The 27310-nt window shown below is 41.2% G+C and overlaps 1 protein-coding gene across 1 annotated transcript in view; it reads right to left on the bottom strand.

Moving 5' to 3' along the window:
- The window catches only part of ntng1a (netrin g1a), a 337096-nt gene that overhangs the window by 72804 nt on the left and 236982 nt on the right, over positions 1-27310 (bottom strand). The window contains exon 9 of the mRNA XM_034705917.1: positions 6236-6879. Coding sequence (XP_034561808.1) covers positions 6236-6879 — 644 coding nt within the window. The remainder of the gene's footprint in view (positions 1-6235; positions 6880-27310) is intronic.

Below are 27310 nucleotides of genomic sequence, written 5' to 3'. Positions count from 1 at the left end.
GCAGGGGGCCATCAGGGTTGCTTCTATGAGGATGATCAGGAACCCGGACCAGATAATAGCACATGCGTCATAATAAGCAATCCTCTCCCAGGTGAATTACCTGCCCATGCAGTCAGAGTTACTGTGAACCCTAGAGGTTGTTTCTGATAACACCTCACATATATGCATTGCAAATTGAATCACAACTCCCATGAGTATGAGAGTGAAATGGTGAGACAAATTTCGAAGGTAGAGTCAAGCAAGAGTTGTTATTGATATGAGGCATGCATGTGGGGGATTTTTGGGGGTAATTGTATGCAGATTTTTTTTAATTTGAGTCCATTGAAAAGGATTGTCCTTGTAGATTTTGGCAATTAAAACCAATGAATGTGGTTTCAGTAGAGCCAGAGTTTTTACGCTGAATTCTTTTGTGTGTGGTGTTTCTGCAGGTGAGTAGTCGGTGTTTATCCCTTGAGTGGTGCAGCAGAAATGAAATTGGGCTGGGTCCTTGTGTATAATTCAAGACAGGGACCCAGAGACCCTTCAGGGACGAGTCTACTCTACACCGGAGAAATAGAGCGAGACAGAGAAGAGAGAAACAGAGAGAGAGAGAGAGATCCTTGAGTTGCCTGTATCTTCTCCAGCTTTAATTACACTGTATTGATCACAGAGGGGAGGGGGGGAAGAGGAGGGGGAGATGGAGTGAAGGCGGAGAGACAGTTTGCCAAATTGCATGCTTCAGTTACTGTAAAGCATGTAAAGAAAGACATGCAGAGAAATTATGCCAAAGTCATACAGTAGATAATTAGAAAATCCTCTCCTCCCTCTCTCTCTCCCCTTGCACATTCAGCATGGCTGATACAATAAAACAGAGAGCGTGTCGAATTCATTTAAGTCACCACATAGTCGGCTTTGTTCACATCCATCTCACAGCTCCATGCTTGGTTTCATTTGAAATTCTTTGCATCGATTTTTCTCCCGGGTGCCTCTGGTCCAGTTCCTCCTTGTAATCGACCATAATAGGACGGTCATGCATGACACTCCTGGATTCCTTGTGACAACTTCAGTTACAAGCCACAGATGCAAAGAGGTCTGCTTCTGCAAAACTTCTGCTTCTTCCCCTCTTTTTCTGTCTTTTCTTTTCTAGGTTGACCTACTTTAGCAAGGAGCTTAGGTTCCTCTCTTTGTTTCTCACACTGCACTGTTGTGGCAAGGGCAGAAAATCTGCAAGCTCCCCTACTGTACCCCCCTACCCCACCCCCTGCGATCCAGGAGGATAGCAGCTGAGTCCAGCACACTGAAACATGCCAGATCAAACCTCCCTGCCCTGCAAATCGCTCCCGCCGAGTCTCACAGAACCGTATTCTGGGGGTTAAGGAGCTTATGTCTCGTATACGACGCGTGCAGAGAAAGGGGCAGAGCAGTGATTCTCTACGGGAGGGGGGGGAAGAAGAGTGAAGCCTCTCTGTGTTGAGTGTGTTTCATTATGTCTGAACTGTGTGTTACCTTTGGTAAACAGTGGAGAACATTTCTCAGGCAGGCGTCGACTAAAAGCAGCAGGCTGGTAAACGACAGCAGTCCGATGGTGGCGAACAGCCATTTCTCAGATCTACAGCCCCACAGGGAAGTGTGAGTCCGGTCATGATTAGTCAGATTGAATAAATAAGCTGCGCTTTTATGACAGCCCCCTTCGTTGTTGAATGGACGCCCCCTCCGTCTCTTTGTGTAGTAAATTCCCTCCAGTTATTTTTCTTGAATGACCTTCTCAATCAATGGAAAAGTCAGAAATTCAATTTCTGAGCGAAGCATTCATTATCAAAGGGTCTTTATGCCCAAGGGTACCTGCACATTTACAGCATCAGAGCCATGTGTAGTAAGGCTGCTCTCCATTTTAATGGCATATTAAAGAAATCAACAAATTAGTGTGTCATTAAATGCCTCACAGGCATGTTCAGTTTTAATTAAAATAATGTCACAGCAGCAAAAATATTGCAGTAAGATCAGGAGGGTGTTTACAGAGGGAGGCAGTCTACCTTTGGCCCCGTCTCACTCCAAACTCATCAAACACAGCAGCTGGGTTAACGGCCCAATGACTCAACATGTAAGTTGTCCTGTAGCGTCTCTCTGGACCCTGTCTCTTGTTTCTTGTGTTGATAAGGCTTTAAAGTCATACAGTATTGTATGAGGAGCTTCAAAGTCCACTTTAAAGGGTCACTCTGGATGATGGAGTGATACATAACTTTCATCCAGGAGGCAGGGGGTTGATCCCCATGACATCAATTAACACCGGCATGTTGAAGGAGGTGACTCTTTCTTTCAGGTTTATAAAGTATGTTCAATGCATAATTTGCATATTACACATGAATTACTTTTCTAGCGTCTATGAGGACATATCTAAATATATATCACACCCTTTCCCTGAACCTCACCACACTGTATAAGCATTCATTGGGTGTTAGTGTATGATGTTTAATAATTAATTATGTAGACACTTAGCACCAACGGAGACCAAAACCAGAGTCTGTCCCTGAACTTAACCTAATCCAACCAAACTGTTAGCATTTGGCATGAGTTATGTTTTAAAGAGCTAGCTGGATATTGCTTATTACCTTATTATCACCCCTTTGATCACTCTACGTTGAATTATTGTTACGTGTAGCCCGATCTGTGCATCCTCTAAGCAGGAATGAGGAGGTGGTGAAGAGAGCAGGGGCTACAGCGGCTCACTCTGTGACACACACACTCTCTGCACAGCATGTGGTGAAGAGGAGCATTTTTGTTTCTTGCCTTCCGACCTTTCTTTTCCCTCACTGCTTTAGTTTCAACCTGACCATACTTGTATTCTTTTGTTTCCCTGTTTTTATTATAAGCTTTTCATATCATTAGGTAACACCTGCACAATTCATGTTTCAACCTTGTGTAGCGTCTTTCTTTCTTATGTTTTTGTCTCTCCTTTTTTATCCTAGGTTTTGTTAGTGAATCTGTAAAAGTTATTACCAAATTCCTGCCTATTTAAAATTGCCAATTCATCCCGAGAGCCCTGCAATTCAATTCAGCTCAATTCAATTCAATCCGAAGCAATTCATTTATCTGTTAGAAACTTATTCTGTTTAAAAGCATCAGCACAAATACCACACAAAGTAAGGCAGACCTGAAACAGAAGTTGACAACATGTGCAGAAGTTTAAAATCACACCAGTAGAGAAGGAGGGATGAAAATGTCCAAATAAATTAACATATAAATGAATGAATGAATGATAGCATTGGTGGGGACCTAGCTTTAGCATTAATGAGTCTGATGTTAGTTGGCATGAAGCTAGACATGGCACGTTGTGTATGTGCACAGCTGACCCCATGAGGGTACTTTGAGAATTATTTTTTTAAGCATGAAGTCATTGACTAACCTCCCGTGTCAGCCTTCTTCATCCTTTACTCTGGTCAACACATGAGATTTAAAACAACCCTCTTATATAATACATTAACCCTCAATTTTGCAGTTATAAAAATGTAAAAACCTAATGGTTTGACACCCTTTCTTGTGAGGTTTGACACCTTGCAAGACACTCGTTATCTCAGTTAAAATCCCAGCATCGCCCCTCTCCTCCTAAAGCAGTTCAGCTTAAACACTTTATTCTCCTCTGCACGACTCATTGATCCTTTACGCCACATCCTTCTTTTTAGTAATGGAGACATGACATATCGTTTTCCCACTGGGCCGTCCCTTTTGTTAAAAATTAACAAATCGCCCACTAAGCATGACTATTTGTCAGCAAACACAATAAGAATGACAGCATCTGTGTTCTCATTATTATTTTAAATTATTACATGATGCTAATCTGCACACTCTGCTGAGCAAACTCTGATTTATTTTGTTCGCTCGCCCTCATTGATTAAACAAACTGATGTTGTGACAGGAGCTTTGTTGTGAGCCCCAGCCTGACTTCAACACTTCCGCTCATATCTCTGAATTGTTGTGACGTTCCGCCACTCTGCACTTCTGCTCAGCCAGCTTCTCATGTGTGAAAAAGCAAAACAAGAGTAATTAAATCTTCATTCCTTCACCCCTACAACCACAGTCACATCTGTTAAATGGAGAACGCACACAGTGTAAAACAGATCCACTTAAGTCTATGCCCCAGTGACTCTTGTTGTTGCTCCAGGAAGCGGCCTTTGCACAAAACGCTGTGATGGCGGGCTTGTTTTCATGTTATATGACCCTCTGTGGGTCCCGTAAATCAAACGCTAATTACAACAAGCGGTGACCTGATAGGCAGAAATGCTACTTCTTGAGTCTTCCACAGGCTAATAGACAGCTGAGTGAATTTGGCGTCAGGAATAGAGTGCTTCAGCAAACCGTAAGCAGCTTGGTTAATTAAGATGTGCTGACAACTGGCGAACTCTGCACATCATTATGGATCCTCTGCCTAATTGGAAAGAGTGGTAACGGTAAACGCATTTTTCCTCGCTGTTGGGTGCACTGTCGCTGCACGAAAATCACAGAGAAACCACTGAGGTGTCAGCCTATAGAGGCGTCATCACATTTACAGTCAAACATGGTCCTTCATGGTGTCCAACCCTAACCCTACTAACCTTTCAGCTAACATAGGACTGACGATCCTTGTCAAACCCCCTTTGTCCCTTTGACACTTTCAGATCATTGCAGAAAGAGGTTGCAGTAATATGGAGTGACTCAGTCAGGCTGACGAAAAATGGCAGCAACTCAGTGTGTAAAGATATCAGTTGATAGTTTTAGAACAAATGGCTGGTCACAATGTTATCGTAAAATATCAGGCCATGAACTGGACTTTCAGTCGATGTGTAAACTGTTATTAAAATTTCCCGGATCTCGAAAGGTCATTTAAGGCTGAGGTCATTCATTCCTGGAAACAGACTTTGTTGTTTTGGCAAGTGACAACAATTGAGGGATGTGGAGATGGGGTTCTAATAACATTTCAAAGGAAATCTTGACTTGTGTGATAACTGGAAAGAGAGCCACAGGACATTAAACAATGGATGTTGAGGTTGGCCTTAGACTATCAAGCCTGACTCATGAATCTGCAACAACAAGGTCGAATTGGTAAAGTTTTGAATGTAAAGATGAATCTCTTGACCAATCTTGATTTGTATTGAGCCAATTCAAAACTGATACTTTCTTTCTTTCAAGACTAAACAAAAAAAAAGCAGGTCATCTTTGTTATATGATTCACAGAGATCCAACATTAATCTACCATGAGCAAACACCTGGCATCATTTAGCAGATAACAATAACAGGAAAATCTACCTTTAACCAGCAAAACCCTCAGCAGATCCAGATACATGTTCATCTGTCGGGACTGAGATGGGCTAAGAAGAGAGGAGTGGAGCTGTGTGACAGCCGTGTCTTTCCAGCATAAGCACTAAAATAAGCAAGGGGAAGATTTGGTGATAACTGCTTTTAAAGAACCTTTGGTCCTTGTTCCCTTACTCGACCAATAAGTTAAAGGCATTGTTTGTTAGCATTAGAGTGGACATAGCCTCTTGTTTCAAAAGTGAAGCAAATCCATATTCAATCCTGCATTCCTTCCAATGTCCAGCAGGGTGCGACTCCACTGGATGCAAAATATAGAAGTCTATGAGAAAATGGTCCGACGTCTCAGCTGATTTATTCCCTCAGTTCACCTGATGAGTTTATGGTCTTAATCTCTTCTGTTTCCAAGATGGAGAAAGCCAAAATGCAATACTTGAGGCAGTTCAAAAGGCAACATCATGGTGACTACGTCCACCTCTTTATACAGACTATGATTGTCAAGCAAGTTAGGAAATGAACTGTGAAAGCAATGAATCAGAGAAATGCTTTTCTTAAGGTTTAAACAATGGTATGGTCTGAAGCACAAGTACAGGAGATCACACCTCTGTCCAGCCCTGCAGGGAGGTGATAGATTTTGTGTGAGTGTGGAGGAAGTGTACGCCTCATCCTGCCTTCTGGCCTCTTTGCTCTGTATGTGTGTACCTCAGCGTCCCCACCAAACAGACACAGACCTGCAGCTCCAGGCTGAACACTGCATCCATGACAGAGATGGAGAGCAGACGCTCACTCCTCCAGACACATCAGAGTAAAGTTGTGAGTTTCAGAACATTGTACCAGCACGCTGAGTAGTAGCATGGATCTACCCATCTCCTTGCAAGTCTAAAAAGTACAGAATGGCTGTAAGGGTCCAGCTAGTAACCCAGCCTTTAGTCCACCATAGAGCAAGTGTACTTAAAAAATTGTGTCTTACCTGCCCTGGACTTTAATGTCAGAGATAGCATAGAAGTATCTGGACAGGTTGTTCTCATCCACCATCGTAGCTCCTGTAGCAGGCCGTAGAAGGCGGATCCTCAGGTCTGTGATGGTAAAGAAGTCCCTCAGGTTCTTGGTGGTGTCCAGCTGGCCATACAGTGAAGCCATGTTGTGGAGTCGGGGCCCAGCAAACAGAGCAAAGCGGTCCTTGATCTCAAAACGAACTGTTTTATCGTACTTCCACACATAGCCTCGCGAGTAGTCCTCTGTGCAGATGATGTCCAGCAGGGTGTGCTGGGTCAGGTCCTGCACCGTCTTGGGCTCCATGGTGAAGGCGTCCAGGCAGTCTGTGGCGTAGAACTGGTAGGGCTGCCAGCTCCGTCCATAATCCAGAGACTTTTCTAGAACCATCTGCTCGGGCCGGCCTGACTCGAAGGTGAGGACGATGTCATCGGTCAGCTCGATGGTCTTGTTCCAGGACAGTGTGATGTTGACTAGGAGGGCCTTTGGGTACTTCTTCCAGGATGTAGACTGCCAGAAGGTCGTGGGGTTACGACCCTCGATGTCAAACATGAGCTCTGGAGGGTGGGCGAGTTCTTCTGTGGTGGCGTCACATTCATTATTACACATGTAGGGGTTCTCCTGCAGAGAGAGAGAGAGAGAGAGAGAGAGAGAGAGAGAGAGAGAGAGAGAGAGAGAGAGAGAGAGAGAGAGAGAGAGCAGAGGAAGAAAGGTAACATAAATAAAGTTGTCAGTCTGTGAGAAATAAAACTAATTTGAAACATGGCACTATATCTCTCATGTACCAACATGGCATTCAGAGAGTAATGAAGGGATTTGTGAAGTTTACTAAAGCTACAGAGGCATCACGAGTGTCATCTGCATACATAGCGTGCAGTGTGCACAGACTGTATGTTCATTCACAGATTGCATTCCAAAACCTGACATTAAAGTGTTTTCAGTCAGTTCATTGTATTTCCAAGCATCTGCAGGAACCTTGGGCTCCTCGCACACCTCGTTTATTTTTTACAATTTGGTTCATTTTAAAACAAGCTGAAGGCCTGACTTCACCTCAGTGTTTTTTCTTATTTCATCATATTCAATCACAGAGGGATAATGGATGTCTATTTTTATATCTGACTTGTGGCTCTGAGTGTCTTTGAAGCCTTAAATTCATCTCCCCCTGCGCTTGAAAGAGGTCTTTCCAAAAACATTTGTCCGATTTACCACAAATCATTACGAGGCGATGTTCTCTCCTTGCTCCCTGGGGGCTCAGTGGAGCTGTCAGGGGGGAGGAGGCACTCCTCGAAGAGGACCTTTCAAGTGCTACAAGCTCCAATTTATCAGGACAAGATAATCCACTACTTGATTAGGTGGGAGATGTCACCCTGTGCGTGTCCCTGTGTATGTGCGTGCATGTGTGTGTGTGTCTGTCTGTCTGTGTCTGTGTGTGAGGACACTGGCCTCTGATGTAACACAGTCTAATGAAGCAGTGAGGCAGAGATCGAGTAAGTCAGAGGGAGAAACGGCTCCGTTCGGCTAATAAGCTTTGCAAGTTTTTCTCTGTCCTCCAAGGCAAGGTGACAATGAAACAGGGCTCCGTCAGGCCTCTGACTGTTGGGGGGGGGGGGCCATTAATATCCTGTCTGGACCATCCCCTGCAGGCTTCTCCCAGCGTTGGACGGAAGACGGCAGACTGGCGGTGGAAAATTCCGCTAGGGTTTTAGTGAAGCTTTCATGGTAGGAGGTTAGGTGTGCCATTAACTGCAGCATCTGGTGCAGCGTGTATCCTCAGACAGATGTGTAATAACTCACAGGCGACAGTTATGCGTGCTTAGGGGGTGCGGACAGTCTCTAAAAAACACACTTGGCATGCAGAAGGGCAGACCACGCTGCTGTGGACTTAAAATGAGCAATCATTGATGGGAGACCTTCAAATGTAAACCAGTGACAGTCAGAGCGCTCTGCTTTGAACACATACAGATTTAATTCCTCTAGCTGACCCACTTAATAAATATTTGAGCTTTATCTCTATTTTAATCATACAACACAAGCTGAAGTACTCTCTCACTCAATATGTGTTTTAACTTTTTCTCTTTCAAAAGGTGTCAGAAAGCCTAAAGAATGATTTTAATAATCTACATTTTTATCATATCTCTGCCTTCAAATAACAGTTTTAGTTTAAAGTAACTTCTAACCCTCCCATATGAAGACTGCTGAGTGACAGATTTGCTTCATTCTGGCCGTGGACAAGAAGCAAAGAACATCCTCTTGTCTTACTTCAGCATTAACATAATGCAGTCATGGTTGACCTCTGCTAAACTCCTTATCTTGCTGCACTGATGCACAGGTGGGCCCAAACACCTGTGGCATCAACAAACGTGTAACCAGGCAACTTCATTTTGAAAACACAGCCCATTTTAAATTAATTCAAACCTGCATCCTTTCTAATGTACTACAGGGGGCGACTCCACTGGATGTAAAAATCAGTCTAATTGTATATAAGTCTATGAGAAAATGGTCCTACTTCTTAGTTAATTCATTCATTTAATAAACAGTTTTAAAATTAGTTTATGGTCTCAGTCTTAAGTTTCAAGTTTCTTCTTTAATACAGTATGATGTTCATTTATTAAGTTATGGTCCCATTTAGAGTCACAGAGACCAGAAAGCAGGGGAGGAGTTAGACAGGGGATACCTGGGGTCAAAAACACCTGGCCAAGGGATGACTTCCTGTTGGCTGTGTCCACTTGTCATGTGCAATGAATGGTTCAATTATTACTACAGATTGCAGATAAATTTAGAGGAGTTAGGGCCTGGTTCCATTTACAATTTTCTATCCACTCGCAGCCCCTTTTACGGTAAAAAACAGTGCTGTTCAGTGTTTCAGCACTGAGAAAAAAAGCCCTCAGCATCAGCCGTTTTTTTGTTTAGTGCAGTTTTTTTTGGACAGTTTTTAGGGCTCTCAGTTGGAACACTGCCATGCTTATCAATGTCCTTTCATCACTGACCAATCAAAATCAAGAAGAGGCAGGACTTCCGTTATAAATTTGTCAACAACAAAGGCAGCAATATGTAGGAGAAACTAACACACATGTTTGTACAAAGTATAATTCCCAGAACTAAAGCACATGCTAATGCTTCCAAACTGTCATACATTTTGTTTTCTGATTCCTTTTTGATATGCTGTTGGATAAAAACAAGTAAGAAGCATACTAAGTCATTTAAAACACTTAGCAGTCGGAGGCAGAATTGCCATGGGACAACTTTTGTGATCTAGCAACAGCAAGCAGTGAGAAGCATTCTAGAATTGAGGTCATGGACGCTGCCTGCACTAAAAACACTGTGAATGGACCCAGGCCCATAAAGTTAAAATCAAAATAAATGGTAAGCAAACAGTTGAAAAGTTTGCTTTTTACCCAGTTTTACTGGTGCTATGAAGAGCTTTCTTTTTGTGTTAATTTTAGTGCCCCCTGTTGACAAAGTGTTACACCACCTCTGTTTGCTGATCTTGTCCTGTAAATGCTGGAGTAATACTTCTGTTGAAAAATCTCCTCCTGTTGTTTTAACAGTCAAACTTATGACTCACTGTGAATATTTGCTGTGGAAAATTAATAAAAAAAAGTTGTTTCAGTCTCCCAGTTTTCCACCTGCCGCTGGCAGCGGCAAGACATTCAAAAACTGTGAATAAGGAAATAACCAATCTTGTCTCTAATGGTCTTGTTAGCTTTTGCAGATCAAAGTGGCATCACTACTCATATCAGTCACTCCTCACAGGAGTTTTCAGAACAATAGTTAAATAGCTTCCACCACGGTTTATAAAACTAGATGCATTTTTGCCATCATTAACTCCTCTGTATGCAAACAGCAGAGCCTCTGCAGGAGCCTCTAGCTTTAGCTCGAGGAGTAAACAATCACTTCTTCATGTGCATCGGTACGTGAGCAGGTGTGTCCTGTCTGAGGTTAAGCTTTCAGTTCTTAACATCTCAATCAGGCAGATCCCATGATCAGCGTTTACTGTAACACACACCCACACACACATCCACCCACCCACACACACACACAGAACCACTCATCTCTGTAATCAGACAAAGATGTACCTCTATCGATCTCTTTGGCTGGGCAGCTGAAAATCTGCTGTGTGTAGCACCTGGCAACCTTGTCCGGTTGTCCAGCGCTCCCAGAACACGCAGGTTAAAAACCTTTCATTACTGTCCCCTCGCTTCTCGCCCGACGACAAAATACTGCCTTTATGAAGATCAATAACCTCAGTGGTCATCCCGCAGCAGAGAGGAGATAAAATGCTGAGTATCCGGCCTGGTGAAAATCGATGGCAGGTTTCTGTGTTTTACTGTAGGGCGCCTCTGAGGGCTCTGTTAGCCGATTAATGGTTTGGCACACATTAAGATAACTGACAGCAGCCGGCTCTGCAGCATTTCTGTAATTACAAAAGATGTTTCCATTAAACCCAGCGTGATGATAAGTGGCCAGGATGGGGGACGGCCAGCCCAGATCACAGAGCCAGCGCTCAGGTTGCTGGAGCGGATAAGTCACGTTAAATTGGCGCTAATAGAGATGCTTTGGACCCACCCAAAACACAGAGGCTTAATCCGATTATTAGCATTGTGATGCAGAGAGATAATGGCAGAGAGAAGGTGTGTGTGCGTGCGTGTGTGTGCAGGTGTTAACCGACATGCATGTGGTGCAGGGAGCTGCTCCAAATCCATCTGGCCTGGTCCCCGTTATTGTCAAACTGTTCAGGCTAATTTTACTGACTGACTGCAGGAATGAAAATCAACAAAACAGCAGCGTAGAGGATAATGATTCCACTGGATCCATTCAGCCGCACTCCACAGAGCCGCTTTATTTGTAGTGTTCAGACCAACCGAGGCTCTTAGACAAGTTACAGAACATTTATCTGATGCGCTCACTGAAGTACGACAACTCTTCAAATCACCCGTCTGAAGCAATTTAAAACATTAGAAATAAAGGAAGTGTTCTGGCTGCATGTTTGAGAGTTAAGATCTGTCATTGTGTCTCTGAAACTCTTACAGTTTAATGATCAAACATCCCCATTATTTGAATTCTTGAGTTAAAAATATGCTCCACTGCTGCAACGCCTTTAGGACAGAATTAATGGAAACTTCTAAACTTCTGCAAACTGTTAGAAAAATTCACACATTTGAAAACCTACTATAGAATATATGGGATCATTACGGGCTGTACTGATTCTCATTTCCCTCCGTCTTCTATCCTCCCTGGTGCTCGGCATAAATAAGAATGGTTATAATAATACTAGTAATGATAAACATTATTTTTATAGCAGGTTCATGGAAGGAAATGCAGCTCAGAGGGCTTTATGTAGAGGTAAAAATACGCACAGACTGTTTCATATGACAGGAAACATAAAGAACAAGACAGAGTGCCATAAAAGTAATAAGAGCTACCATAAAGCCTTTTTTAGGGTAATAGAAAATATAGGATAAAGATGGGGGTATGATGTATAATGTATAATGACATAAGGTATATAAAACTTACTGAATTATAATGTTAAAGGGAAACATGTATACACAGAGAGTGTGAAACTAAGTAAATATGTGTTTTTAAAAAGAGGTTAAAAAGTGTGTCATTATATTCACAGAAAGCCTCTCAGGTCACACCTCAGAATGTAAGTTGTTTTGGGGAAAATGTGCATATATGTATACATTTTTTTTAATCAAACTAGTAAACTGACATCAGAGTAAGATCACTAAAGACGTACACAGACAAAAGAAGAGGTTTTGACCATGGTGCTTTCAGCCATACTTCACTGTAACAGATGGTACAGGGGTACCCCAAGGAGCTGTGAGCTCTCGTCTTTTATTCACACTTTATACCAACGACTGCAGAGGCAGTCATCAGAATAACTTTGTCATCAAGTTTTCAAATGAGACACTTATTCTGAGTCTTTTGAATGTTGACGATTGCCCTTCTGTTTATCTCAATGAGGTTGTCTCATTTCAGGCTTGGTGTGACAAACATCATCTTATTCTGAACACAAACAAAACTAAAGAGATGATATTTGACCCCAGGGCAGTCAGATCACATGACCCTGTTTTAATTAGTGATGGTCTCATTGAGCAGGTAGATTCTTTTAAGTATTTGGGTATTCAGATGGATAACTTGTTAAAGTGGAATGTTCATGTTGATTTCTTGTGTGCCAAATTGGCCCAAAGACTGCATTTTCTTCGCAGACTCAGATTGTTTGGTGTAAGTACGAGTGTGTTGACCTTCTATAACGCTGTCATGGGAAGTCTGATCAGATATGAGATGGCAGCCTGGTTTGGCCCTCTATCTGTTAAATGTAAATCTGAGATAGAAAAACTTTTTAAATGTGCCATGAAAGTGATTGATAATAAAAATGACCTGTCCCTTCAGACTATCTTTGGAAATACTATTGTCAATCAGGCACCAAAAATCTTGAAGGACTCTTCTCATGTTCTTTATTCAGAATATGAATTATTGCCCTCTGGAAGATGGTTCAGAGCAAACATATAAAAATAATCGCTTCCAGCTCTCCTTCCTCCCCACTTCCATCACTCTACTCAACAAACAATCTGCACTAACATAATGCTCTAGTATGAGTATGAGGGTTCACTACTGTGCACTAATGTTCATATGATATTGCTTTTTTACTGCCACACTGGTATCTTATTGTTATTTATTGTATCATGGTTTCTTATCTTGACAGTGGGCATGTTATTGTATGTTGGTATGTTGAATGAATGTATTGTTAGTGAGCTGCACTGCACTTATGTCCAAGACAAATTTCCCCTGGGGACAATAAAGTTTATCTTATCTTATGATGGAAGAAGGACAGGTAGTGTATTTTCACTAACTCCTAATAGGAGATCGAGTTAGATGTGCTCCAAGCAATCAAACTATCTGTGTTTGTGTGTGTGCAACTACAGTAACACTCAACACTCACTCAATCCTTTACACACCTCCTTTTTGCTCTTCTTCTATCTGTTGTTTCATGCACTTATTTTTCAAATGTGTGCAAATGCGATGAGATCTCGTTCACTGCTTAGCTCTCTGCTTCAGGCTGTGCAGTTCACATGGCGCACCATCTGTTGGTGAAAATCTTTATGTTGATTTGAATAATATTAGCTGCTGTGTTGTTAAATGTGGCGTATTTTGTTCCTTCTTCACAGTTTATAAAAGGAACCAGATGTTCCAGATGTAATCTCACATAAACACAGATTGAGAAGTTGGTGTGAGGACATGTTTGGATTGAGCCACAGTGGCCTGCCAAGAATGCCTGACCATTCCCGGTAATAAAAGATGACCTCCACCTTTAGAAGATGAATTTCCTTTAACTAAGGAAACCATTTTTACTTGTATGCAAGTGTTTGGTATCAAGGAAACTAAATTGTAACTTCATAAAAAGTCAAATAAGCTGATGTTTATCAGTTATTAGTCCATCTGTCTCAGTTAAAAACAACCACATGTAGCCCCTATGATGGTCTCTAAGGCTTTCTGCTGAATAAAAGCTGTTTAAATGTTTCTGCTGCATTGATAACCAATATCTTAAAATCAACATCATAACTTCACCCCAGTTGATGAATAACTCCGCCCACTTTGAGTGACTGGACAATCACTGTGTCTCTCCATCATTCATCCCGCAGGTGCTGTCGTTGTGAGTGACAGCTGGCCTCAGTTATGAGGGGTACACTCACTTAACAGAGAAGTGGGAGACACATATAAGACTCTCCAATGTTTCTGATGTACTTCAAGGTAAAAAAATAAGTATATTTGGGGGTATTTGGGTCAGTTATATATCCTACAACTTTCCCAAATTGATGCTGAGAACTAATCTATTACTAGAGTAGCAAAAAATGTTTTCATTGGCAGGGCTATAATTAATTCAGGTGTCAGTCAAACACACAGGTGGTAACAGTTCAATAAAAACGTACATGTTTGATTGGATGACAACATCATGTGGTCTTAAGGTTTTTTTCATTTGCAAATGACCGTAGTTACAGCAAAGTATTGTTCAACAGGGCGACCATTATCTGGAATAATGAGCTCCACGTTGTCCGTTATTTCCTAATAAAGGACACCTGGTCAGGCGCAGGTCATTTCAGTCGGGGCTCCTACACTCTGGAACAGCCTGCCAGAAGAGATCAAACTTGCAGGATCAGTCCCTTGTTTTATGTCATTACTCAAGACACATATTTACAGAAATGCTTTTATGGTGTAATTTTATTTAATTTTTACTCTGATTATAAGGGTCTGTTTTAGAAGCTTGCATGCTTTTTAGTTTTTATTTCATCTTAATTTTTATCGCTCCATTTTGCTTTGCATTTCTTCTTGTTTTTATTGCCCACTATGAAGCACTTTGTTACCTGTATTGAAAAGTGCTATATAAATAAAGTATCATTATTATTATTATTATTATTATTATTATTATTATTATTATTATTATTATTATTATTATTATTTCAAAGAGCAAAAACACACAACCCTATGATTTCAGTTTCCTGTGAGGTATTAAACGTTATCTTGTGTGTTGACATTTCATTGCATCAAACACCTGATTTATCCCATTCTGAAGTCCTGTCTGTCTACAATGCATGCCTGCTGTGTTTAGTACTGTACGATATATCAACCATCCCTTTGCACATTCTTGCAGGACTGGCAAGCTCTTTATACAATTTATTCTTATTTATCCAATTTCATTAAAGCTCCCTGTGTATTAGCTTGCACCCTTTTTTATTCTACTTCTGTGCTCATTGTTGTTGGATGGAAAAAAACAAAACATTTCTTGTATGTGTTAACCTATTTTGCAAAAAAAACCCTAATTCTGATGTTCCCCAGTTCTCTGAAATCTATCCATGTCTCCAGCAGGTATTTAGCTCTTTGTTCCATCCAGGTGTGAGTGTGTGTGCTAGTGTGTGTGTGCATGTGTGTAAGACAGAGTGGTGGGGGTTAAAGCCATCCCAGCTGCATTAATGAGGCCTTGTGTTCCACGATAGATTTCTTCATCCCCGACCCAGAGGCCTGATTGAAGCAGTGCTCTCTCAATTTCAAACCTCTCTCTCTCTCTCTCTCTCTCTCTCTCTCTCTCTCTCTCTCTCTCTCTCTCTCTCTCTCCAGTCTTACCAACACCTTTACAGGATTCTCCCCTCTTCCCCTCTCTCCCTCAGTGATGGGTGATGCAGACAGAGAGAGGGGCTTAACCTGGACGTGGGATGAATATTGGATGCCAGTGTGACAGATTACAGTGGTAATAGACACCCGGGCCAAATCCTCACAAGGATTACAATCATATTTTCAAATGGCTCAGGGTCATCCGGAGGTCGACCGGCCTGGACCACGGTCAACAAGGCCTGGAATCACACAAACACACATACACACACACACACACACACACACACACACACACACACACACACACACACACACACACACACACACACACACACACACACACACACACACACACACACACACACACAAGTCCACACATGGACATAAAGCAGGTTCAGCTTGCCAAATGTGCCTCAGATCAAAAATGGTCTTTGCATACATTTTCATAGATTTTAATAAAGCCTCTTTTTAAACAGCTCTTTTTTTGTTTAACCGTAACCTTTAGGTTAAAATATTCAAAGCAAATGAATGTGTTATATAATTATACATGAGTTAAAAGGATGTTATGAAGCTTGATTTAAGGATAAGAGCCTTTGAATGCAATCTTTTTGACTGCAGAGTTAAGACCGACACTACAACAATGAAACATAAGACTGAACATAACACTGGTACATGATTTTTAAATTTATGAATGAGGCAAATGACAATCTTCAAATCAACTCTGGGCCTGGATTATACGGTCAATTGCTGAACAAAGATCTAGTTTCTCAAATCTTGTTAATTAAACAATTTTGGTTTGGGGCACAGTGGGTCTCATGTGTTGTCATCCTACAAAGATATGATGTGCCTCTGTGACTGATGGACGACTTCTCTGTATCAAGCAGTTAGCAATAAACGACTTACAGCCCAGACTGTCTTTTCTGTGCGCTTCTTGTGAAGCAACAAAGAATTCAGATAAGAAAAGATGATAAATTCTTCTCTCCAAATCTTGTTGTGATTTTCTTGTGATTTTCTTGAAACAGGTCTTAAGTTTGCTGAAATAACATCATGATGCAGAGGAGTCAAAAGTCAAGCTCAAGGAGATGAAAACTTAAGATGTTTGTTTGTTTGTTTGTTGAATGGAGGTCAGATCCATAATTTCTGATGCATTCAGGGAAGTCAGGAAACCTAAACACAGACTGTTTTCAGTGACACAGCATCAAGCAGATTTTGGTTCTCAGTGTATATGTCTGATCTAGTTAGCTGCTCTTGCATGCATATAACTGTTTATAGAGAGAAATAAATCGTCGCCAGATTACAGCTTAAGGGAGTCAGGATGCAATTACGTTGGATGTGTTCCGCCTGCTTTTGCTCTCCATAAAGACTGTTTTTACTGCAGACACCAAAGCCTGCTGATGTTGGTCAATACAGACTAAAAACTGAAACCACAGCACTTCCCAAACTCTATCCAAGACCACTCCTAAGAATTCTACATTTGCCTGTTCAATGCTATGTGCATGGATTTGAGCATGCAGCACAAAAAAGAAACCAAATAGTATTTTTGCTCCACCAACACTCAGCAGTTTGAAGTACACCTGAGGGCGACAGCTGGAAGGGTCCAGCACATGAAATTTGCTGTTTAGTGGCACCAGAGGGGGAAATCCAATAGTGATGTAAAGCTATGAGCTGCAGCGTTCCACCACCTAAAGCACCTCAGCGAGGGCCGTCCAGTCGACCGAGCAGAGGTTATGAGGCGAGACAATGTGTAAACGTCCTCGTGTTTGTCGTCCATCGAGATCAGCGGAGGCCATTCAGAAGATTCATGAACGTTAAAACAACAGTGAGATAAAACCTTCTGCACATTCAGAGGACATAAAAACAACTTTATATTCCATTATCTTTTATATGACAGTGTAAGCCTCATTGGTGATACTGTGATGTGTCAGGAGGACGAGACAACATCCTCTGCTTTAGAGATGGTAAATATGTGAGAGCAGGCAGGTACAGTACATGAGTTGTGCGATGGCTAAAAGAACATCTTTAACCAGGGCAGTTAACCTGACAGGTTAATGGAACAGTACACTACACCTGCACAGTACTTTGGCACACTTTACTGTTGAGCTGAGGAAACATGTGCATGCTCAAATGGCCCAATTTGTCCAATGACCCAATGCATCGCTACAAACTACAGGCTAAAACATATATCACTGTAGAATACCAAATAAGTTGTACCTATGAAAAAAATAAATCTTAACCACAAATGGTACAGAATCTCACACTGAATTAAAAACAAATATTTAAATATGAAGTATAACACGTTTTCTTTTTAACATTTATGACCTTATGCACAAATATGCAAACAATAAACCAATAAATTCCAATAAGGAGCAATTATCTCCGACCTTAAATGTCTGACCTGTTTTAATATCCCTGTTAAATGAACCACTGCTCCTCTATCAGCACCACCAACTCTGTTCTGTCCACAATTCTGTCTTTAATATTTTGACTTTGATAAAAGTGACATTTTCCAAAAGCATCTGATATTCCAGGATTAACTGTATCATTTAAGTCTATCCATTGGGGCAGCAATGTCTCCTTTCCTTGCCAGAGTGATTGTGGTATGTGTCATAAAGCATGTTGCCACAAATCAACAAGTTTGTCGTCTATTTCTGACTTCTTTTCAACGTCATGCTTCTTGTTACTCTTGTGCCCATGGCTGTGTCTGTTGTGCTTCCTGATTGGCTATTGTTTTGCTCAGTAGTCCCCAAACGCCACCCACACAACGGGATATCTGATTGTAAATATATATATATTTATATAAGTTATACTTTTGGGCTTTTTGCCTTCATTTGTTAGGACAGCTGACGAGAGACAGGAAATGTAGGAAGCAGAGAGCAGGGTAAGACATGCAGGAAATAGTCGCGGCCGGGAATCAAACAGGCGTCCCCTGCGACGAGGGCTGTAGCCTCTGTATGTGGGGAGCTTAGACCGCTAGGCCACCAGCGCCCCAGTGATTGTAAATATTAAACATGTTTAATATTAATGATATCAAATCAGTGCAGCTATGATCTTTTTTGTGCCAATCGGGGGGAAGTTAAATCATTCTGACAAATCCTCACACAACAGGAGAATCTGACAAGAAAATCTTTAGGACCATCAAGACATCCAGACTTTACTGACTTTTGTACAGTTTGGGAATCAGGCCCAAAATCAGGGCATTGGGTACATATTGATTTCTATTCCATTGGTAAACCTCATTACTTTCAGATAACTATTAAACAGTTGATTGGTAATGTAAGCATCCTCTTGAATTATGTATTCGTTAATGCGTCAGAATAGAAAAATAATTCCTTATTTAGTCAACAAAAAAATATATAATTATGTTAGAAAGTAAAGGTTTGTTAGAGCTGGAACAGGACAAGTATGTGCTACATTCTTGTTTGGTTAAGTAATGATCCAATAAGTCGACTACTCAGCACTCAGATTTGTTTTTTAGTCTAAAAATAAAAAATGTCAACAGACAACCACATTACTGCCTCCTCCATATCATTGATATTTTCCTCTATTTTCCAGTGTCATTCATCTTTTATTAAGATGACATTTCTGCAGTGAGTCAATCCACCCGGGTATAATCGATCTGCTGGCTGCTGCAGAGCTACATCTCTCCATCAAACTGTCCCGTCAGATAACGTGAAGACTCGAGAATTTTTCACCACTGAAGACCTGAGAAAGAAGACCAGCCTGTAGCCATGATCACTCTCCTGATCTTTAAGCAGATATCCCTCAGGAGTCGACATCATGAAGCTACATCACACTCTCACTCCGGCCTCCATCCCCCACCACCGTCCCTCCATCCGTCCGTATTTTTGATGGTATAATAACGCTACATATCTGCTATAGAAGCCCTCCAGAGAGACATGGATCACTGTCACCTTGACCGAGCTAAGAGGCTAACCTCAGCGCAGGGAGCTGCCCCAGCTCCTTCCCCACGGAAACAAAGCTGAGTGGCCCCGCTACCTTACAAATTAGAGCTGGAGCGTTTGATCTCCTAAAGGTAGGACATAAAACACAAAGGAATAACTCAGCTATAAGAGAGGGGCTAATGCAATTATTGTTGTCATAGTAAAGTCCTGTGTAAGCCTTAGTAAGTCAAACAGTCAATTCCGACATGAAACAAAATAAATTACACTGTGTAGCAATAACAAATAATACTACAGTGTTAGAAGGACACTTTAAGTGTGCACCATTATCAATAGGTAGCCAATCAGGATAATACATCACTATCCTTTGACATCAGTAAGGATATACATTTGTTCTAGCTTTGAATGTGCAACTCGAAAATTTAAAATATTTGACTGAAATAAAATCATCAGCCATAAAAAGAAGTAACTCAAAAGGATAAAGGTATTTCTACATTGTAAGACATTTTTTATTTATGTAATGCATGCAGCGACAGTGAGTGTGTGTTGGGCTCTGAGAGCCACTGAGCAAAAGTAAGCTTCACTTAATGCTGTGGCTCTATACATCCTGTGCAGGAGTCATGAGCAGCTTTATTTTTAAATCAATTTTATCAAGGGAAGTTTTTTTAGTATGAAATGTATGAATCCAAAATGACCTTTAATTCACTTTGAGGTGCCTGGTCAACAGCCTGAGGTAAAATTGTCGGGTCAATTACTTATTAGTCTGCAGATTTTTTTTGCAGGGTACACTGAAAATATCTGAGTCGTATTTAGGTCTTCATCCCTGAATCAGCCTGTGGGTTTCCGGATTCAAACCTAGTCAGAAACTTTCCCAGCTCTGAAGTCTTACCAGGTTCAGATAGCTACTACCTAAGCTAACAACATGACATTTGGCATTAAGAAGAGGGGAAACCTCTAAATATCTTCTCCATAAAATCTAAAGCATGCATTCCTAATTAGCAATCAGTTAAGATTTACATATGTATTTTGAAAAGTTGTCACCAAGGACTAGAACCAGAGAAAGCTCAACGTCTGTAACTACTGACAAACAGTGAAAACAAATACTGAAATTTCAACACCTCTGCAAACTCTAACACTTGTCCTGCAAGTTTTGTGAAGATGGCAAAAAGCTTCAGCTAATGCTAATGCTGCTGGTACACTTCCTTTGCAGACACAATAGCTTTTCAAGCAGTTGCAACAACAAAATATGTGTGTGTGTTTGTACAGTGAGCAGGTTTCAAACTTTGACCAAACAGAATTTGAAGATATTTTATGGAAGGTTAATTCTCTGCCATGTAGGGCTGAGTGTGGAGCTGGGTTAGGGTTGGAATGTCCTCGCTTCACTCTCATATTAGTGTGCATGTTAACAGGTCAAGGCCTTCACACAGCAGGCATGAGCAGGGTGTCCCAAAGTAGGCTTGTTGTCCCTTTTGAAGAGTGATTAATATGTAGGCCTATACTTTATCTAGGTGCATTATTTCTTATTTACAGTTGAGCACACGCCGCTTTGCCCGTTCTTGTACAAAATAACTCTTTTTGACATTTATTTAGAAAGAAATTAAGATAAATTTGTAGTTTATTTTTGTGAATTCAGGATGACAGTGCTGACAACAGGAACTTGCTGCAGCTAACACAGCCTGTGTGAAGATCATGATGTCCTTAGCTGCACACACTGGTTATTAAAAGTGGGCTTAAAGCCTGATGAGGATTTCTAACCAAAATTTAGCAAACAGTAACTCTGCCCTTAATTTCTGTTGGAGAGATGCTACAGTTATAAGGGTTTGAACCGGCAGCATTAAGACATAGATATAAACTCAGTGAAAATAAGCTGTAATGAAAATAAATGTGATGAAGAGGATATCTCCTCCTCTGGCCCGCTGCCATCGAAGAAAAAGCAGTGCAGCATGTTTGTGCTCTGAGAGCTCTTACAGTGGTATAAGTGCCATCACATCTCACTCAAGGAGACGCCTTTTAAATCAGACCTCCCCTTCACCAGACTTCAGCCCTCATTAGAGGGACCACACAGAGGACACAGGACCTATTAATGAAGCGTCTGTGACTTGGTCAGCAGCGGCTGGAGCAGCGGTAAATTTAGCGGCTTCTAATTATCTCAAAGGGATCTGCAGGGGGAGGTGGGAGGGGGGAAGAGGGTGTTGAAGAAATCCAATCAGTCATCTTCTTCTAGATTCACAAGGTTTTATTTATTTTTTCCTGCTCTTAAGGGTGTCTTATTTTATTTATTTGTAAAGTGTGAGCTTTTAAAAGATGATTAAAATCAATAATGTGGTAAAGCTCAGCGTTCAGTGTGCATGTTTTACTGTGCAGAGCGTAGTTGTGATTCAGCTCCAGGCCTCTCTGTCAGATCACTGAAGGTCTATTTAGTCATTCTACAGGGAGACTTTCTTCTTTTTTCTTTCCTTTATTCTCCTTTCTCTGTCTCCTTCCCTCCTCTCCTTTTTCCCTTTCTTAACACTGAATCTGAGGAAATGATTGGCAGCTGACTCCTGGGAAAAAAGAGCTCGGGCCTTTTCCTCTCCGAGCTCTGAGGATCACGACACTCAGACACACTGACAGCAATGTGGGGGTACACACACACACACAGTCATCCTTTTAAAAGGCAAGTCACACACTCCTTAAGGAAAAATAAGGACGAATACACACATCCTTGGCACTGCTCCTGTGATCCTGACAGCTCAGTGTATTTACAAAAATGAATGAAACTAAAATACCTGCCAAAGAATTGACTTTTATAACACTTCCTCTCTCTGATTTCTCATAATAAAAGCTACATAAAATTAGAAAAGATAAATAATATTGTCCCTGAGGGTGGATTCGCCTCAGGCGGTAGTACAACAAACAGCTGCACAAACTTCAATGCAAAACTAACTAATCTCTACAGCGGTGTCAAAAGTCACAGCGACCAATTACATGCAAAAAAAAAATAGAAATGATATATGGTATAAATAATTCAAAATCAATTTGTAATAAAAAGTGTAAATATATTGACTTATACAATGAGGAAAAATGCACAGATGCATTGGTAGAAGTAACGGTAACACGTCTGAAAGTGCAACATGGACCCCTGCGGATTCAAAAGGTAAAAATATTATTCATCCGTGCAGGATTGAAGCCGATGGCCCAGATTGCTGTTTGCATAACCCTTTTTTAAATGTAGAATAAATCTACAATAGCAACAGACTTCATTATTTTGGCAGCTGAAAGCTTAGTCTCTAGTCCCTGACGTCAGTACATTACACTACGTGTCATTTAGAGGTGATAAAAACACTGCTGAGCCCCGATCTGGTTGTGGGAAATAATTGTCTGCATAATCCTGATTAAAATGTTCCTAAATAAAACCAATAACACATACAGCATATATTACATAACCATAACCTCGGACTGGATTTATGGATATGAAGCGTCAGAAGGAATTCCAAGAAATTGAATCAGAGTAAGCAAAGGAACAAAAGCAGGCACGGTGGGATCTCTTCTGCTGCAGAGCGGTGAGGGTAAGCACCATAAAACAGTCATGTAACAGAGATGTCCCTGTCCACACATCATTCTCCACTGACTTAGAAATAAAAAAACCCCATAACATATTGATTTTTTTTATTATCCCTGATGAAATGTTGAAAGTAACAGTCCTTCCTTCTTTGGAGAAGACTTTAGCTTGTTAAAGAAATCAGAAAAAGGAGGACTTCAACAAGTGTATTGCATCTGCTGACACTGAAATGCATACACACATAATTTCCCCACAGACTCAGTTGACCTGAGTTTAGCTATGTGAAATAAATTATGCTATATTCTTTTTTTGTCATATTTTTCTCCCTTTAAAGCCTTTATTTTGAAGGGATATGACAGTAGATTGAACAGGAAACCCGTAGTGAGAGTGGGGCGCATCATAAGGGAAAGGGTCCACAGGCTGGAATTGAACCGGCTGCCCGCTTGAGGACTATAGCCTATGTTCATGGGATGCTGGACTTAACCAACAGGCTCAACCAACATCCCAATTTTGACTATTTCTTGACTAGTAAGCTACGCAGAATTTACAGTTCTGTTCAAATAACATTGAGATTAATTGCTTCAGAAAATGCCAAGCATATAGTAACATAAAAGATGTATCACAAAAAATATGTTCTCAGTCAGTACCTGGAAATAGCTTGGTGTTGTGTACAGTGCTCTTTTTTTTATTTCCTTTCCTCTTTTTCAAGACAAGGTCTCCAAATGAAACGGCCCAAAGAGACGGCTCCCCCACGAGACCAACCTCACCATCTACTCCACCTGACATCAACTGGTACAGGTCCTTCATCTCTCTTCTGGTTTCAACCACCTTCAACCAAATGAATCAGCTCCACCCTCTAACACTTCCTCCTTTCTTTCCTCTATTGATTCTTTCCTTCTAAACCCTTAGTCGTCACCTTTCCCCTCAACCTTCAGCCCTTATTCTCATCTCTTCATCCTTTACTGCCTTGACCCTTACCCTCATCTCTTCATCCATCTATCCTTGACTCTTTACCTCTTTTATTTACCCCTGATCTCTTACCTTCCTTATCTACCCTTGACCCCTAATGATTTCATGCTTCATCCTATGACGCCTACCCTTCTCCCTTCAACCACTTCCACCACAATTTTGGAAAAGGGAACAGAAAGCCTGGCATTACTGTAGAACATGGCATTTCTTTGTGCCTGGAGCTACAGGAAACCTGTGATCAGCAGAGAAGAAATCTGTCAGACATCCAATGAATAGCAAATCATAATCTGAAGTATGTTATTCTCTGTCTTCTTATTTCATTAAGCCAAAGAAACTCTTCAACGGCACCGGCAACAATGAGCGAAAGCAGGAGAAACACTTCAGACTTCTCCTCTTCTTCATCACCTGTCAGGCTGAAAAAAAGAGCAGCAGATCAAAAAGTAAAACCTCACAGAGCGAGCAGCAACAATGAAGCACGAGTGGATCCACTTGATTCTACAACAATAACTTCAAGCATCCACTGCCATCATAATCACAATCCTCAAAGAGAGTCAAGGGTGCTCCGCCAGCTGATTGTCTCTGAGCTCCTGATGAGACGCCGTTCTGAAAGATGAGAGTGAGGGGGGTAAAAAAAAAAAAAACAGGAAAGGAAATCAAAAAGTTTAACAGGGCCAGAGGGAAATACTCCACTAATCAACTCCACTCTGCTGAAATTATAGATGAATTAAGCACTCTGTTAGTGATTAATTAAACCAAGAGATTCAAGCTAATGAGACCACACAGAAGGGCGCGCGTGTGTGTGGGTGTATGTGTGTGTGAGGCCTGTAATATTTCTTGTATATGTATCTGCTACTAAACCCAGCAGAGGAGCAATATTTGCACTGTTTTCACCATTTCCAGGCTGAAGCCTCTGTAAAGAGGAGGATTGGATGCGGTGGTTGATTCTGTGATGGCTGCACGCTGGATGAGCTCATTAACAAGTCAACAGAGAGGCTGAAAATAAACCAAATAAAAGGAATAATGGGAAATCTGCTAATGGTCAGAGGACATCTTTGTGTACAGGCCTAGTTTAGGTTCCACATTAATGCGTTTATAGAAAGTTTGTTGGTGGTAGCTCTGAGGAAGTTATGTTTGCAGTCAGCAGGGGATTGTCTGTCAGGTGTTTCTTTGCAGTGTGTATAACACTTCAGGATGTTCCCTGTCTTCATCACATTATAAGGTAGCCTGTATTGAAAGATGACAGTTTCATATTTGACATGAGATTATTTTGGTTTTTAACTTATCTTATGTTTATTTTATTTCTTCGCAATTAACCCTTAGTATATATTCTATTTCAATTATATTTGATGCTCTGTTGTTTAATTCATACTTCTGTTGAGTTAAGTAAAAAGCACTGGAAGTACTGAAAGTGTAAATTATTTTTTATCTTTCGTGAACAACTATTATCATCTTGTTTTTCTTTTGTACCAGGCTGTAAACATGTTTATTTCTGCAGTAAAGATCGTCTTCTTTGAATTGGTGTGTATGTGGTTTCCGATACTTCCGGAGCCAGCCTCAAGCGGATCCTCGATGAACTGCAGTTTTTAGCACTTCCACATTGGACTCGTATTTTTAGACCGGAGGTTACCTCTTGGGCGCACCCTTGAACTCTGCCCAGCAGACGGCAGAATACCAGCTATGTTCAACTCTCATTAAAACACATTATCACAATGCCAATATGGCATGCAATGACATATAATGACAGGTGGAATCATTACAACAAATTGTTAACTTCTGAGAACAAGATCATTTTCTTAGGATTTCAGGTGGTTTGATGATATTTCAAGACTGCAAAAGTTCTGATTACATTTATTCCCAAGAGGTTTCACTGAGGGATTGTGAGGTAAAAAAAAACACAAGTGCATAATCATTTTATTTCACCCCGCACCATACAACAAATCCAGTAAAGAGTTATTAAAATTGAAGAGGAAGGACCTCAATAGTCATCTGAATATTGACTGTGAACCATCTGTACATACATCATTTGACATTCTTTCTTTCTACATTTTTGGTCAGTAAACATGATATCCTCAAGAAGCCCAAGGCTCTGAACGTGTAGACCTTTTCAATAAAACACGCTTGAACTTGTTCTGCCAGACGGAGTATGAGTTCACGGTTTCAGACACTTCTAAAGTTTTGATGGACGCATTACTGAATCAAAATGCCTGTTTGAATGTTGGTTTGCTGCTCAAAGACTCCGAGGGAAAGGTTTTGAGTCATAATTTGGCTTTAGATTATTTCACACATAAAAAAACAGGGATCAAAAGAAGTTTTAAGAATCACCAAATCCAAGGTTATTTCTTCTAAAGATAGAACTGTTTCCTTTTTTAGGGTTAAATACACAAACAGTACCTGCAGAAGAGCCTTATTGAGATGTACAGTGTGATCTGGGACAAGGTATAAAGTCATATCTGCTGGAACTGTGTGTGTGTGTGTGTGTGTGTGTGTGTGTGAGTAGAGGTGTAAGAAGTAGGTTTTGGTAAAATGAAAGGGAACAGTGCTGACTGCAGGTTCCATGTGCTATTCCGGGGCTCGACTATTTATGAACTGCTACAGAGAAACGTACGTGCAATCAGAAGTGAATATGTGCAAACACAGTGAGATTCCAACTTACATACAAAGGTTTACTTTTTCAGGCAGGAGCAGGGGGCTCTGTGTGGCAAAGTATGGACTGCATACTGAGGGGGGAAAGGAGAATTTCCTTAAGGTTTCCGCAGCCTTCAGTCTTAGATTTGGAGTTTCTACTGTAGCATAAAGTCTGCAGGTTTTCATTCAGCACAGTATAAACAAACACCCAGACTGATTGATTCCCTGCCAGTGCATCCAGGATCTCTGTTTCCCCTACTCAAGCTGCTTCTTCAGTCTCTTCTCACCCTTTGTGTCTTCTCCAGTTATTCTGTACCACCCTGACTCCACCTTCTGCCTCTGTCTGACAGCAATAACAGTACAGAGTGAAAGTAGGGTGCAGCTGCTGTTTCCACCTAACAATGTCTAGAAAACCCAACTCTCTAAGCAGAGAAAGATCTCTCTCTTACTCCTGTATGAGCCTCCCCCGCCTCCTCTCCTCCACCTCCTGTTTCCCTTACTTCTCCTCTCTGAAAGTTGATTTCATCTGACGTGACAGAGTTGTGGAACCCACAGGCGGAGGTGTTACAAATGCTCTGTCACCACGCTAAACATGGCAGCAAGCGAACGCCTCGACAGCTCTCGGATGCAACCTGGGAAATCGGCGACGCTGCTCTGCCTCCTCGCCACCGCCTGTTTGACTTCAGCCTTTATCTCTCATTTCAACTTCACCGGCAAACTGCTCCATGCCCCCCGTTCAGCTGGCCTACTTTTCCTACAGGCGAAGGAGCAGTGAGGGAAAGGGAGGGGACAGGCAAATGCTGGATGATACGAGTGAACAATTCCTGGTTCAAATGATGCAGGAAACACAGTTTGTGTTTGTTGAAGTCTTTTACTCCAGTTTAACAAACGTCTACAAACAAGACACATC

This window comes from Notolabrus celidotus, chromosome 17 (genome assembly GCF_009762535.1).
Source record: "Notolabrus celidotus isolate fNotCel1 chromosome 17, fNotCel1.pri, whole genome shotgun sequence".
NCBI classification, from domain to species: Eukaryota; Metazoa; Chordata; class Actinopteri; order Labriformes; family Labridae; genus Notolabrus; species Notolabrus celidotus.
This window is presented reverse-complemented; position numbering and strand designations above follow the sequence as displayed.